Raw genomic sequence first — 15841 nt, forward strand, 5'->3', positions numbered from 1 at the left:
TATCCTCGGGCCTGCATCCTTCATACAATGGAGTAACCGCGTCTATCTCCAGTTGATCCAGCTTGGCTTTCTCTCGAGCGGCAGCTCTTGTGTTATCCGTCTGCTTGAGAAGCAGCTCTTGAATATGAGGGTCCTGTACCCAGCCCATCGATGGTCCATCGTTGTCTGCTCCGGCATCTTCATCTTCATGATCATGCCCTTCGTCTGCTCCGGCATCTTCCTCGTCATCATGTCCGGCATCTTCTACATGATGACTGTGTACTGCATCTACTTCGTGATCATGTCCTGGAGATTCTTCGTCTTCTCGCCCGCCCTCGCCGCGGTTGTCTTGCTGCCCTTCCTCATTTCTTGCCCGGCCCCCATGGACGACTTCATAATCACCTTCATCACCTTGCCATCGATAGCCATCCATGAAACCACGCAAGAGCAGGTGGTCCCGCACCTGTACGGAATTCGGGTCCATAAGGCTCCTCAGCTTGCATCTTCGACACGGACATCTAATCTCCGTCTCGTTCTTTTGAAGTATCTCGTCCTTCGCGGAGCTCAAAAACCTATTCACGATGTCTTCGGTCATCGTGCGGACCATGGTCGCCTGCGGGGTAGAGCAAAACGATATTTTAGAACCAAGAAAAAATTTGGCATGACTTTGCCTAAAAATAGGACCAAAAAGAATTCATAGTGTCAAAATTCTCGCCGAAACGGAAATGAATCAACATTCCGGCAAAATATTGGCAACTATCGCATTTCAAATACCGGTACCTGCAAACACAAACATATATGCAACACCACAAACATATGCAACACCACAAACATACATAGATCTAGCTAGACCATAAAAAGTGCATGTGCACGTTGTTGGAGGGAGAAAAAAAGTAGATCTACAACATAAAGAAAGCTTTCCCGTTACTTACCTATCAAAAAAGGTAATTTAACCACCTAATTTGGATGAATCTATGGTGCAAATGAGGTGAGGAGGAGGAGGCAGCCGAGACAAGCTTGGAGGAGGAGGTGGAGAGAATGAAGTGGGAAAAGTGAGTGTGTAGGTGGCTGTCCAAAATATCCAGCTGGTTCCAAGTTACTAATGGCGCACCACCTACAAATGCACCATTAGTAACCCTGGTTACTAATGGCGCACCAGCTAGCGGTGCGCCATTAGTAGTTTTGCAAAAAAAATGGTAGTAGTGGCGCACTGGGTGGCTGGTGCGCCATTACTAATTGCGCACTGTGCCTTGATGCGCCATTAGTATTTTTAGAAAAAAATAAAATAAAAATTTGTTACTAGTGGCGCATCATGGGTGTGGTGCGCCATTAGTGTCTATCACACTAATGGCGCACCAATACATGGTGCGCCACTGCTATGTAGTAGTGGTGTATCACATGTCTGATGCGCCATTAGTGTCCATATCATTTATAACCCTTTTCCTAGTAGTGTGTGTAATTCACGTCAGGCCAGAAAGCCACTAGCGAAGGGACATCTTCCCACCACAGACCACCATCCCAGCCATCGGGTGATCGTCCATGAAGTGTTGTGGATCTAACCATTGACAATTCATACATGTGCAAACCAGCCTGTAACATTCGCCATGACCCCGGGGTGCTACCCCAGCGTCCTCCATGTAAGTCGTGGCACGTTGCTCGCTCACGACGCCGTCGTGGCCAAGCACGCCGATCTGACCCCCCCGGACGTCCCTGGTGGTGACGAGCTGGAGTGCGGGCTGGTCAAGAAGGTGCACAATCCCTGCCACCGTCGTCAGCGAGAGCCGCCTCGCCTGGATCCTGTTTGCGTCGAAGAGTCAACCAACCGCAATCGGCGCCATCAACCCCATCATGACTACTCCCCTCGCAGCTCCTATTGTCATGAACGTGACACTGCTTGTCACCAACCGGGCATGCTAATTGGGGGATTGACGTCGATCACCGTAGGTGGCCAGCGAGTTGCGTCAACAACCGCAAGTGCAACAAAGAAGACATGGATAGGGAAGGGAAGAGTACAAGTTTTGCGGCAAAACAAAGCTGGAGATTAAGGGCCTGTTCTGAAACCATCTAGCTTCTCCAAAACTTTCCATATCCGGCTTCTTGGGTCGCTTCTTGCTTCAGGTGGCGAACAAAAAAACGTGCTGGAGCTGCAGCAACTTCTCCCAGCACTTGGATGAGCTGGCAGCCCAGCTGGAGCACGGAAGGCCTGCTGGTTGGCACGTTGGGCTGGCTGAGGAGCCCATCTCGGGCGGAACTGCAGACAGGCGGCGGCTCGGCAGGCTTCACGGCGGCTCTTGGCTCGGCAAGAAGAGAAGGGAAGGGGAAGAAGAGAAGGGGAGCGCGGTCGTCTTGGTGCTGCTCCTGACTCCGAGGTTCTCTCGGGCGTCAATGACGTCGGGGCTCCAAGCCATGGGGTCGCAGTTCCTTGTAGCAGGCGCGGCGGGCGGCGGTGACGGTGGGACCCGGCGGGAAACAGCCTTGGATGCCCGGATCTGTAGTCGGAGGCGAGGATCTGGCCGGCGACGGGGGGCAGCCGGGCGTGGCGGCGGTAACGGCGGCGGTGAGGGTTCGAGAGGAGGGACGAGGGAGAGGGGAGATGTGACGAGCGGGTGCATGCGGGATCCAGGGAGGAGATGATCGAAACGTTTTTCTGGGCGGTGGCATTACGACCGTAAATAACCTGAACTCCAGATTCACCAAAACGTGGAGCTGGGAATGTCTCGCTTCAGAAAAATGAACTACAGCCCACGATAGCTTCTTGGATTTCAGCTTCACGGAGCTACGGCGTTCGAGCTCGCTTCAGGCTGGGAATTAGAGAAGTTTGAAGTTGGAGGACTTCAGAACAGGCCCTAAACATCCGCACTAGGAATCCGTACTTAATGAGTTGTAAGCTACAAAAAAGAAAAACCAGTCTGCGCTGTGTATGCATTTATTGAGTCTCAGATTTTCCAAAAGTTTTTTTTAAAAGAAGCACGATAAAGTTCCAAATATTAGGGTCGAGACCTCGGCTGCATCCCAGTTGAGGTTCAGCCAAGGAGAGAACCTGGTCCAACCACATGGCACATAAGGGAAATGTGGGCGGAATCCTCCAGATGGGTACCTCGGAGGACCAAGCTGATGGTTGATTCATTTTTTTCTAATAAATTTTATTAATTCAAAATCATTATAAACACTTAACAATATGCCGAGTTTAGTCAGGAAGTAGAGATAGTTTGAGGGCTAAACCTTGTGCATCAATCAAGATGCAGATGGCCCTTCTTTTTTTTTCTCCGTCAATGTATGTAAATCTCTTGATAAAGTTTATTATCAATGTGATGATGCCGAAATCTCCCTCAGTTGAGGGATGTATCTAATCTAATCGATGATACAGTTTATTAGTATTTGCGATGATGAAACATTGATTTATACTACATGGTTTTTTCAGGACTCGAATTAGAAAAAACAATTAGCATTGAGTTACATATGGCCTCTTTAACCCTGTGGGATATCACTAGGATTACAAAACCATGAAAATTTAGATTTGACAGCACAGGGAAACAATTGATTTGTAAAGAGATTTGGGTGAATGGCAATTTTCTTTTGAAATAAAGTGCAAAACCTAGGAATTCATGGACCCAGATCCTCTTAAAAAAACCTGTAAATTTCTTCGAACTGAGCCCTATGAAGAAGTGAAGAAGACTCGTATTTCAAGTGAAAAAAAATAAAAAAATCACACGAAATTGCTATGGGTCGAGCCCCAGAATAAGGGAACATGGAAAGAAAAGAAAAAAGAGATAATTACTGGACTAGTCAACTCAAAATCCTCAATATACAGTTCCTCGAGTTTAATCCAAGACCTGAACTTGGCGACAACGATAGAAAACAACGACAACTTAGAAACATCTCTACTCCTAATGTCTCAGTTGGTAGGTCGCGTTCCGGGTTTTATTTTCGTCCCACCTCACCCGGTCTTTTTTGGTACTTCTTTGGTACTTCCTCCCACCTCCCCCTCAGCCGTGAAAAACCAAGAAAAACCCCGTGATCGAGTCCCGCACACGCCCAAACTCCCGTCGTTATCTCTACTCCTAATGGAGCAGTTGGTAGCCTCGTACGGTTTCTTTTTGTCCCACCACTTTCAACCGTTTTATTTCGCTGATTTTTTTCGTCCCTCCCCCACCCCACCGGTTTAGTTTCGCGTCACCCTCTCACACAACGAAAAAAATCTTAACGGATCATAACTTTCCATGCTGGTGCAAGTTATTTTTAGTAATGTCTTTATGTGAAAGAATCAATCACGATCAATCTCTAAATATCAAATCTAAATTAATTAACCTTACCTTAAATTGCTCAATCACATTAATTAGGAAACAAAATAACCGATTTTAAGAAAATATCTACTCTTAATGGAGGGTATTACATACCAAACATAGGTACGTCATTAGCTCGCTTCCTTCCCTTCTCTTCCCTTCGTCCCTCAGTCCCATGCTCGTGGCGCTGAAGTGGCATCGACAGGCGATGGCGGCGAGGACAGCACATGGCAGCCCCTGAAGCACGAACACGACTGCACCTCGGGTCTGCCGTCTCCCAAGATATGGGTGAGTTCTCGTGATGCCCACCCTAAACCCTCATGTCCTACAAATTCCTCAACCTCTACCATCTCGATTTCGTCCATGCTCTGATCCAAATGACGATGGAGCTCCGGCGGATTGACAATGGAGGTTTGCCATCCTTCCTCTCAGCACCCACTCCTGGAGGAACAACACGCCATGCGGATCGAACCCGGTCGAGATCACTCACCAAGATTGCTATTCGGAAGTTTTTTGTCAAAAAGTGAAGAGTGGGACGGGATCTGCACTTCTGTTAATATAACATATACTTGTGCAGGTGCAGGTTTTGTTTTAAAAATCCAATTTGTTTATCCTTTTGTCGCTGAAATTGTTTACTAATTATGTCATTGGTTTTATTTCTTCTAGATGTTGTATATTCTTGGATTGAAGAGACTGTCTGACAAGGTGAAAGAGCTAATCGTTGTAGTTTTACACCAATGCAAATTTGTTTTGCTTCAATGTTAAACATGACCTGCGACAGTTGCCGTCACTGTTGATTATTCGTACTCAGATTAAGTTTCAGGCTTAGTCGTCTCTGTCGTCACTCGTCAGCGCACGGACGATGGGTTGGTGCCATACTATCATGTGGCATCTCCGTCGTTCTGGGCCGGGAAGATAACAGATTTTCAGGAAACAAATAATACATTTTACTAACTTCCTTAAATTATGCAAATCAATCGATTCCTTTTATTGGTTCAATTTGTCATAGGAAACAAATAACAGATTTTCAGGAAACAAATAATACATTTTAATCTAACTTTCCTAACTTATGCAAATCAATCGATTCCTTTTATTGGTTCAATTTGTCTTAGAAACAAATAACAGATTTTCAGGAAACAAATAATATTTTTTAATCTAACTTCCTTAAATTATGCAAATCAATCGATTTCTTTTATTGGTTCAATTTGTCTTAGGAAACAAATAAAAGATTTTCAGAAAACAAACAATACATTTTAATCTAACTTCCTTAAATTATGCAAATCAATTGATTCCTTTTATTGGTTCAATTTATCTTAGGAAATAAATAACAGATTTTTAGGAAACAAATAATACATTTTAATCTAACTTTCCTAACTTATTAGTGAAATTTGTTTTAGGAAACAAATAACAGACACGTCACAACTTTCCTTCCAATAAATAGTTTCTTAACATTTGCAAACTTTCCTAATCAGACACGTCACAAACGGACAGGTACTGATATCACGTTATCAAACAATAAAACCCCATTTGCATAGAAATCAGTTCAGAAATCCTAACTTTCCTAAATTTTTACCTTTCCTTGATAACAACAAACATTTTCTATGTTTTCCATCGATATTAGCATTTTTTTGAACTGAGATCTTCGGGTTATGATTTTTTTTGTGATTCTTTCCAATTGTGACCTCTCCTTCCACTCCGGCTCCTTGTCGGATAAACACCTCCACCACAGCCAGGTGACACCGCCCCAGACCTCCTGCCTCTCCACACCTTCTCCGCCACCTCCTTCTCGTACTCCATTAACAATCTCTCCGCCACATTTGTCCACGGCGGTGTCGAGGGCATGGTGCAGCAGCGTACCAGCGTTAGAGCAGCGCATAGCAGCAGGAAGCAACACGCGGTAGGCGAGGCTGAGGGGGCGGCCGGCAGAAGATGGCCATGACTGGAGGCGGTGCGAGGTAGGGGGGCAACAGATGGTGCGAGCGCAGCCAGCGAGAGTGTGGCGCGCGACCAGGGTGTGTGTCGCGCGGGGCACGGTGGTGCGGTGGCTGCGGCGAGCGCGACGACAGCGGCGGGCGCGACCGACGCGGTTAGCACGGGCGTGGGCATGGAAAGGGAGTGGCCCCGCGGGCGCGGAAGAAGAGCGGCAGGCTCAGGCATGGGCGTGCATATGAGCGGGCATGTGCCACGGGGTCAATCCAAGGAGCTCGGTGGCTACCCCTGCAATGGCCATGGCGGACGGCGGTTCTCGGCCACGGCGAAATACCAAACGAGAGCAAACGAGAGGGGAGACAATGGAAAGGCAAGAAGAGATCATGGCGGTGTCAATGGCGCCCTAGGGGAAGACATGGGAGCTCGGGGCAGCGCGGATCGAACGGCAATGTCGCGGTGGCCCAAGGTTGAGGAAGACGGCAGCGAGGTCGATGCGGGGGTGCTGGACTTGATCTCGTTAGCGCGGACGAAGTAGCGAAGGCATTCGGAGCTCCTCGACAAGCTCCTAGCCCGCAGGGAGGGCAGTGGCCATGTGGACGGGGTCGGTCATGGTGGCCGTGGCGTCTGACTTCGTCCAGATCGACGGGATCGAGCGAGCGAGGAGGAGAAGTGGATTTGGGAGGGGGCGTCAAGGAGGAGTGAGGCCCCTTATCCATTCCCCTTCGATGCCAGCGAGGTGGTCGGGCGGGAGCCCGTCTCTGTAGCGATGCAGCTCGGGGAACAGGAGAAGACGACCGCGCGGGGACTGGACCGCTGAGCCGGTTCGGTGGCAAGGCCCGGGGGACAGGGCGAATCCCCTTTTACATCGTCCTTTTGGTTTTTCAATGTATTCTAATCTGTTTCTCCTTTTTAACACCGTTTTCTATTTATTCTTATCAACTAAATGATCTCTACTCCTAATGTCTCAGTTGGTAGTCTCCGTTTCAGGTTTATTTTCGTCCCACCTCCCGAGTGAGGGAGAGGGGGAGAGAGAGTGGGGAAGAGGGAGGGAGGGGGTGTGTGTGTGAGAGAGAGAATTTGATGGTAAAAAAGGTCATCGATGTCACTTAATATGTATGAGAATATTCAATGAAATATTAACATAATTGATATTGAACTTTTAAAGTTAATGTGGCCCCGTTGCAACGCACGGGCGTTCTTCTAGTGTAGTAGTAGAAACGACATATAGGCCATCTAGAAGACGACGGTGATGATCTACTGCGACTCGACGGCCGGCGTCGCGTTGGTGGTTAAGCCGCGGTCCTTGGCGCCTCCGCCGAAGATCGGCTCGGCGAACATGGAGCTGACCTTGTTCTTGATGCACTCCCAGTGCTCGCTCGCCTGCGCCTCCGTGAACTGCCTGTACTGGTCCTTGGCCCGCTCCATCAGCGACGCCCCCTCCCCCACCGTCCACTTGAAGCACGTTGACGCCGGCGCCTGCGGCTCCTTCTCCGGCGCCGCCGCTCCCGCTGCTGCCCCCTTGTTCTCCATCAAGCCCGAAAACTGAGGTTGAAAACTTGTCTGCGTCGAGAGGAACAAGACGATGCCGCCGGTTGTGGTTGTGGTCGTGTTGCTTTGGTGGCCATGGGGCTGCCGGGGGCGTGGCTACTTATGCAGGGGAGGTCGGGGCGTCTTGAGGAGGAAGCCGGGTCCGTCACGGGCTTGGAGTTAGAGAACACGAGTTGGCCACACGAGAAACTAGTGAGTCCGGATCATCATCATGGAAGAAAACTAAGTAAACACGGATTCTCACAAGTGCAAACGGGAACGGGAACTACTCCTTCTCCCTGTTCCCTCCTTTGTTAATCCCCTTCGTTAACAATGTGCCCTTCATTCTTTTTCTCCGTCGTCAGTTCAGTGATGTACTCCCTTCGTTCGGAATTACTTGTCTCGGAAATGGATGTATCTAGAAATACGTCTAGATACATCCATTTCCGAGACAAGTAATTCCGAACGGAGGGAGTATGTGATTGTATGTAATCACCTTGATAAAGCTTATCGATGCGATGATGCCGAAATCTCCCTTAGCTGAGTGATGAATCTAATCTAATCTATGCTAACATTTATTATTGGGGACCACCTATGCGTCAGTTAACTGAAAACAAAACTGCCAGTCACTTTGATCCAGAAATAGATTGTGTTACTGTTCATCTCATACCTCCAGCCGACAGATCCGTCCGGACAGGCAAACCTTGTACTGGAGTGCCACATGAAGTTGAAATGTTGGCTAGACAATTTTGTTCATCCAGCCATTAACATTCTACATGTAATCCTATGCTATGCCTTGCAGGTAATTAATGGTAGGAACAGCTGAACTTAAAGCTAACCATTCCATACAGCAAATTGTTGAAGTCATCTCGGATCATGAAAAATATTCCCAGGTATGTACTACTACTCACATCCCATCTAGTAGTGCACTAAGTCACGATTCAGTCTGATAATTACAGAACTGAGAATATGTGTTTTGTTTCCACTAATTTTCTCGCAGGCTAAGTAAACTTTTATCTGATCTGATGGATGGGAGCCGAATCTTAATATATTTTTTCAAACGAAAAAGTAATGTGATACGGTCACTCGGCAACTTAGAATGGAAGGATGGCCAGCATTGTCTATACATGGTGATAAAGCTCAGTCTGAAACGGACTATGTTCTGGCAGAGTTTAAGAATGGGAAGAGTCCTATAATGGCTGCCACAGATGTAGCGGCACGTCGTCTTGGTATGGTGACTTGTTTGAATATTAGGATTATGTTATGGTTCCAAGTGCTCAGGGCCGGATGATAAGTCGGAGGGCTGTTCAGCTGCTTTTGGTTGAGTGAACTGAACTTGTGGGTTGGTGGTGTATGTGAGGTGCTATCATCATCTTTTCCCTCCGTTTGCCTCACTTCAGTTTCCATCTATCATGGTGACCAAGTTGTCTACGATTTAGAGACCTGTGAGGGAGATCCTTAACTTACTTTTAAAAAGGGCAATATACTATTTAGCTTCTGTTAGTTGATTTTTTTTAGCATCTTCGTTTGAGCATCTGTTATTTAATATGCATCTTGATGCCTTTTTCTAACTATCCCTGGAAGACATCTTCTGTAAGCATTGCTAAATATTTGGTAAGTACCATCCTATACCTGCTTAATAAGTGCCTCGTCTGTCGGTATCACTGCCAATTGGTATAAAAATGAAGCACCTAAGCATTGCGGCCTGTGTTGGATTGGTGTGGACGACAGATTTGTTCTGGTTCACACGGATATATGTTGGTGTTGGTACATTATTGGATATATAAAAGCCACGCTTTGTAAAAAAGGCTGAGAGTTTAAGCACCAGCAATCCCACATCCAGCAGTGATTGATACCCAGTTCAGTTCTGCAGCCCCTTCGACTTGTGTTATCCGTAGATGTTGGAAGTGAAGCCTTGTGCAGTGTTCTTTGGATCTTGTCTAAGACATGTGCTACCTTTCAGTGGAGATCGACAATGTTGGTGCCCGGTGTGGTCCGCAGTGGTATTCAGGAATCGGGACGACACATTTATCTTGTTTGTGTACTGATGGTGGTCTTGTTGACTTTGCAGATGTAAAGGATATTAAGTGCGTGATTAATTGTTGTGAATCCAGCGCTAGAAGCCATGTCCAAGTCCTCTGGTTCAATGGGAGGAGGTATCCAGGCAGGTCAAGTGGCCGAGGTGGGTTTGGTGGAGGGTGGTAACCGTTCTGGATCAAATTCCATTCCAGTACGTAGAAGATATTAAGAAACAAAATATTTTGATGCTGAAAAAGACAGAACGATGAAGTTTTATCTGTATACATTAGGCATTAAATTAAATACATTTTTGGGGACTTTGGAATCCTGCTACTGTTAGAAGATCAAAACAAGAGTCATTCTTAATATTTTTGTACTGGAGGTCATATGAAAGGATCTCATGTATCAGCAACTATGGAGATCACAGTAGTCCCTGTTTTGTTGCTTCTGCTTCTAGTCCCCACTTGTGTTGCTTCTGCATCTATCTGTATAATGGAGGGATTTCCCCTTTTTTTTTCCTTGTTAAGCCATCTCCAACAGCGTGCTGCAACAACTTCCTCACGCAGCCGCCGGCTAACGCCGGCCCACCCTCCCCTCTACCTCCCCCACCGCCGTGCCATCCCCTACACCACCCCACCCCTAAGAGGGGCTAGTTCTTCTCCGGCAAGGTCCGGCCAAGGAAGGAACAAAAATGTGAATGACGCGAGGAAGCGCCAAACCCCTCTCCCTGTATGCAACAATGCAAAACATAAGAGAATGGTTTCCTTCTTCCGAACGGCACCAAAGGAAAAAAGGGTAAAAAGTCAAATACTTTTCATCCAAGGAAATACCTACAGAAACAAACACTTGGGGGGCAAACGGGGTGATCATACTTGGAAAATCAATAAAGCTTAAGTGGCCGCACAAGCTAGAGAGCAAAAGCAAGGGAAAACATAAGTAAAGCAGATGCAAGCAATAGCAGGGAATATAAAAATATAGCTAACACATATTGTAGAACCAACAATAACGAACTGTTCCACGAGTACCACAAACAGCTAACCGCGCTTAATGTTTGGCCAGCCAAAAGACAAAACCGATACAGCTAAACGTGCCAAAACCATCGAACTTCGACACTAAAGATAAAAACAACGCAGGGCATGGACATCCAACGACGACAGCCGACGGCCTTGCGCTTAGTCGACCTCCTCCATCTTGCTCTCACCAGCGTCATCCTCCAGGGGTGGCATGTCGGTGTCGTTCTCAGGCGCCTCGTCGTCCTCGTCAATGCTCAGGCCAAGCTTGAGCATGCGGTGGATCCTGGTGCCGAAGGTGTTGGGGTCCTCCAGGCTGAAGCCGGAGGTGAGCAGGGAGGTCTCGAAGAGCAGCATCACAAGGTCCTTGACAGACTTGTCGTTCTTGTCGGCGTCGGCGCGCTTGCGAAGCTCGTCCATGATGGCGTTCTCAGGGTTGATCTCCATGGTCTTCTTGCTCGACATGTAGCCAGCCATGCTCGAGTCCCTCAAGGCCTGGGCCTTCATGATCCTCTCCATGTTGGCAGTCCACCCATACTCACCAGTCACCAGACAGCAAGGAGAGTCCACAACACGGTCAGAGACGATGACCTTCTCCACCTTGTCACCCAGCACCTCCTTGATGACCTTGCACAGACCCTCGAACTTCTCCTTGAGCTCCTCCTGCTTCTTCTTCTCGTCCTCGCTCTCATCAAGCTTCAGACCCTCCTTGGTGGCAGAGACAAGCTTCTTCCCCTCAAACTCCTTGAGCTGACCAATGGCATACTCATCAATGGCGTCAACCATGTAGATGACCTCATATCCCTTCTTCTTCAGCTTCTCAAGGAAGGGAGAGTTCTCCACAGCCTTCTTGCTCTCACCAGTGATGTAGTAGATCTCGTTCTGTCCCTCCTTCATCCTGGTCACATAGTCCTTCAGGCTTGTCAGCTCATCGCCACTCTTGGTGGAGTGGTACCTCAGAAGCTCGGCAATCTTGGTCCTGTTCTGGGAGTCCTCGTGGATGCCAAGCTTGAGGTTCTTGGAGAAGGCCTCGTAGAACTTGTTGTAGTCCTCCTTGTTCTCAGCAATCTCAAAGAAGAGCTCAATGCACTTCTTGACAAGGTTCTTCCTGATGACCTTGAGGATCTTGTTCTGCTGGAGAGTCTCACGGGAGATGTTCAGGGGAAGGTCCTCTGAATCAACAATACCCTTGACAAAGCTCAGGTACTCAGGGATCAACTCCTCACAGTTGTCCATGATGAAGACACGGCGCACGTACAGCTTGATGTTGTTGGCCTTCTTCTTGTTGTCAAAGAGGTCGAAGGGGGCCCTCTTGGGCACAAACAGGACAGCCTTGAACTCAAGCTGACCCTCAACAGAGAAGTGCTTGACAGCCAAATGCTCCTCCCAGTCATTGGTCAAGCTCTTGTAAAAAGCTGCGTACTCTTCCTTGTTGATCTCCTCTGGTTTCCTCATCCAGATAGGCTTCTGCTTGTTGACCAAGTTCCACTCATGAGAGACTTCCTTGATCTTCTTTTTCTTCTTTTCCTTCTCTTCCTTCTCCTCATCAACATCCTCAACCTTGCCCTCCTCAGTATCCTTCTTCTCCTCCTCATCTTCATCATCAGAAATTTCCTTCTCAGTGGTCTTCTCAGTCCACAGGGAGATGGGGTAGCTGATAAACTCAGAGTGCTTCTTAACTAGATCCTTGATGCGGCGCTCCTCAAGGTATTCCATCTGAAAGCAAATTGTATCAAATCAGACATATTAACAGAAAGCATGTGCAAACCAAAAACAGAAAAAGGATTAATAGAACAGCCAAACCTCAGCAATACAGAATCAGAAATAAAATACTAGATAGAAATTCCATGCAGATATGTAATTCCATGATACAGTATTACAATTCAAACTGATAATTGCAGGAGGCCAGAATTATAAGATGTAACACAGAACATCCAAAGCAGTAATTAAAAGAGGGCCAATCGACGAGGATGAGTTAATCCATGCATTGCTTAAATATGAGAGCATTAGAATACAGTTACCAAAAGCACATCATCAATTTAATGATTTCACAGTCAAATCTAAAGTAATAATACTATCAATCATGGTTAAAATGGTTGGGACGTCACTGATATTTACACTAGGCTACATATAATACACACAGCACAGGTCTGAAACGAGCTGAGTCCAGGAATGATAAAATTACTGGTATCAAATTAATACAGTACTATCCCAATACATACAACAAGCTAGTTAAGCAGTGCAGCCTTCCATATCTGTACATACACTACTAATCACATTACCAAAAACTTCCGCATAAATGACAAGTCAACCATGCTAATGGATAACAGAATTTAGCTCATGCTGCAGAACTATTGAAACAAAACCATACAGTTCAGATCGAGATTAGCCAATCTAGCAAACTATTTTAAGCACAAAATCACATCAAGCCATGGACAGTAAGCAAATAAGTTTAGAAGGCTTGGACTGCATAGACAAGTTGATCACGGAACTAACAGAGTAAAGCTCATGCAGTGCAGACATAGCTGCCACAAAATCATACAGTTCAGATCGGGAACAAGTCAAACAAGCAACCGACTACAGGTAAAGTGCACAGAGCCTACATCAAGACATGAAGAGTAAGCCAATCACAGTATAAGAGGTTTGGACTGCATACCTGGTCGTCCTTGAGGTAGAGGACCATCTTGGTACCCCTGCCGAGCTGCTCCCCAGACGTATCACGAGTGACGGTGAAGGAGCCACCGGCCTGGGACTCCCACACGTACTGCTCGTCGTCGTTGTGCTTGGTGGTGACGACAACCCTCTCGGCGACGAGGTAGGCGGAGTAGAAACCGACACCAAACTGCCCAATCATGGACACGTCGGCGCCGGCGGCGAGGGCCTCCATGAACTCCTTGGTCCCCGACCTGGCGATGGTCCCGAGGTTGTTGACGAGGTCCGACTTGGTCATGCCAATGCCGCTGTCGACGATCGTGAGCGTGTTGGTCGCCTTGTCGGGGATGATGTGGATGAAGAGCTCGGGCTGCGCATCGAGCTTGCTCTTGTCCGTGAGGCTCTCGAACCTGATCTTGTCCAAGGCCTGCGAAAATCACAACGGTAAGCACACCACGTCAGCCCGGGGACACAGATCTGAAACGCATCTCGCACGCCACGAATCAGACCGCGGGTCAACGGATCTGGCTCGGCGGAATCTAAACCCTAGCGAAGGCCGCAAATCCACCATGCGCTCGGACGGATTCGTGCTCGCGGATCACGGCGGGAAAAAAGGGGACGGAGAAGGGGATCCGGAGGGAGCGCTTACATCGGAGGAGTTGGAGATGAGCTCGCGGAGGAAGATCTCCTTGTTGGAGTAGAAGGTGTTGATGATGAGCGAGAGGAGCTGGTTGATCTCGGCCTGGAAGGCGAAGGTCTCGGTCTCCGTCGCCATGGCTGCGCGCGTTCCTGAGCTGCTCGAGGCGGGGCGGGGAGCGGAGGAGAAGCGTGCAGGAGGCGGCTAGGGTTAGGAGGGGTTTTGAGAGGACGAGAGGCCGTGGGGGTGGGAGCCTATTTATGTGTGGTCTCCTGGTTCTCGAAGGTTCTACATGGGCCTCGAAGCCGGGCGAGGCCGGCGCGCGCACGTTGACGAGTCGCTGCCGGTGGTTGCTCGTGGGCTTCGCGGTTAGGGTTGCGGTGAGTTTTGGAATGGTCGTCGGCCTTTCGGTCCTTCCTGGCCCACCGGGACCGGGGTTTTCCATTTTAGCCTGCCGATGAAAGAGACCCGTTTGGTATCTTTGGACTTGGTTTTGGAAGGCAACGGTTTAGGTGGATTCCAAACCAGTTGATTAGGTGTCTTCTGCAGAGGAAAGGAATTACAATTCCTTTTTACAAATCCATGTGATTCTCCTCAGGTACAAGATATTAGCTTTGGACTTGTGTTGTCATTTTTTATGAATTGTTATTAAAAATGGAAAAACAAATTTATATTTGTGTTTAAGTGAAACATGTTGAAACCCTCTTGCATATACGATTTATACAATATAGAACACTACTCATGCGCTTGTGCTAAACCCTTTGTTGTAGAACTATGTTGCACTCAAAAGTACTCTTATGGCCCCGAGCTCATTTGAGCTCATGAACAGTAAAATCCAAAAATAATGAAAATAAATTCAAATTTTCTAGAAAAAATTGCGATAAATGTTGTCAATGCTTGCAAACTTTCATCATGATCTGACATTTGTAGTCGTGGCAAATAAACAAAATCATCGCTCCAAAATACTTTAACAAATGGCATTTTTGGGGCACTGGGTTTTTTTTACCACGATTTCTACAATGGCACTTCACTATGAAACTTTGCAAGCATAGACAACATTTATCAATTTTTGTCACACAAAAAAACAGATTTTAAAAATATATATTTCCGATTTTACTGTTCACCAGAGCTCATGTGAGTTCGAGCTAAGAAACTCCATGTCCGGTTGCACTCTTCTTTTTTAAAAGATTTGCATGGGAACCCGCTACTATACAAATAGAAACCCAAAAACTCGTACATGATAACTTAACCCCACGTGGTGAAAACTTGAACCAAGATAGCGAGTTAAACATATACATCCAACCAAGTGAGCTATGCTCACCGAAAAGTACCTGAAAAGGCCTAGCTCCACTGAGCTCTTTAATTTTTTTAGTAAAAATACTTTTTCCACATGTCAAAAAAATCTGAAAAAAAGTATACATGTAGGCATACATTTGTAGTACACATGTATAAAATTTCATGAACATATATATTCATATGTGGTGTACACAAAAAAGACAAATACACATATTAAAATGGGATTTTCCTTTGTTGTATTTGGGCCAGGTATTTGTCTTTTTTGTGTAACATGCAAATAATCATATTAGTTGATGAAATTTGATATTCCCTCCGTAAACTAATATAAGAGTGTTTATAATACTAAAGTAGTGATCTAGACGCTCTTATAATAGTTTACAGAGGGGGTACATACTTAAAGAATATGCATATGTATTCATAGGGGAAAATTTGACGTTTCTTGAAACTTCTAAATATATATTTTCTTTTAGAATAATGAGCTCCACGATGATTGGTCTTTGCAACGCGGT

At 46.7% G+C, this 15841-nt stretch overlaps 1 protein-coding gene across 1 annotated transcript; it reads right to left on the reverse strand.

Moving 5' to 3' along the window:
- Positions 1-10683: 10683 nt before the first annotated feature.
- LOC119310744 (heat shock protein 81-3) lies at positions 10684-14269 on the reverse strand. Its single transcript, XM_037586380.1, has 3 exons — positions 14049-14269; positions 13404-13826; positions 10684-12463 (listed from the first exon to the last, which is right to left on the reverse strand). Exons 1-3 carry the CDS (start codon positions 14172-14174, stop codon positions 10910-10912), a joined length of 2103 nt encoding a protein of 700 aa, XP_037442277.1. The 5' UTR covers positions 14175-14269; the 3' UTR covers positions 10684-10909.
- Positions 14270-15841: the final 1572 nt, after the last annotated feature.

The sequence above is a fragment of the Triticum dicoccoides genome, chromosome 5B (assembly GCF_002162155.2).
Source record: "Triticum dicoccoides isolate Atlit2015 ecotype Zavitan chromosome 5B, WEW_v2.0, whole genome shotgun sequence".
NCBI lineage: Eukaryota > Viridiplantae > Streptophyta > Magnoliopsida > Poales > Poaceae > Triticum > Triticum dicoccoides.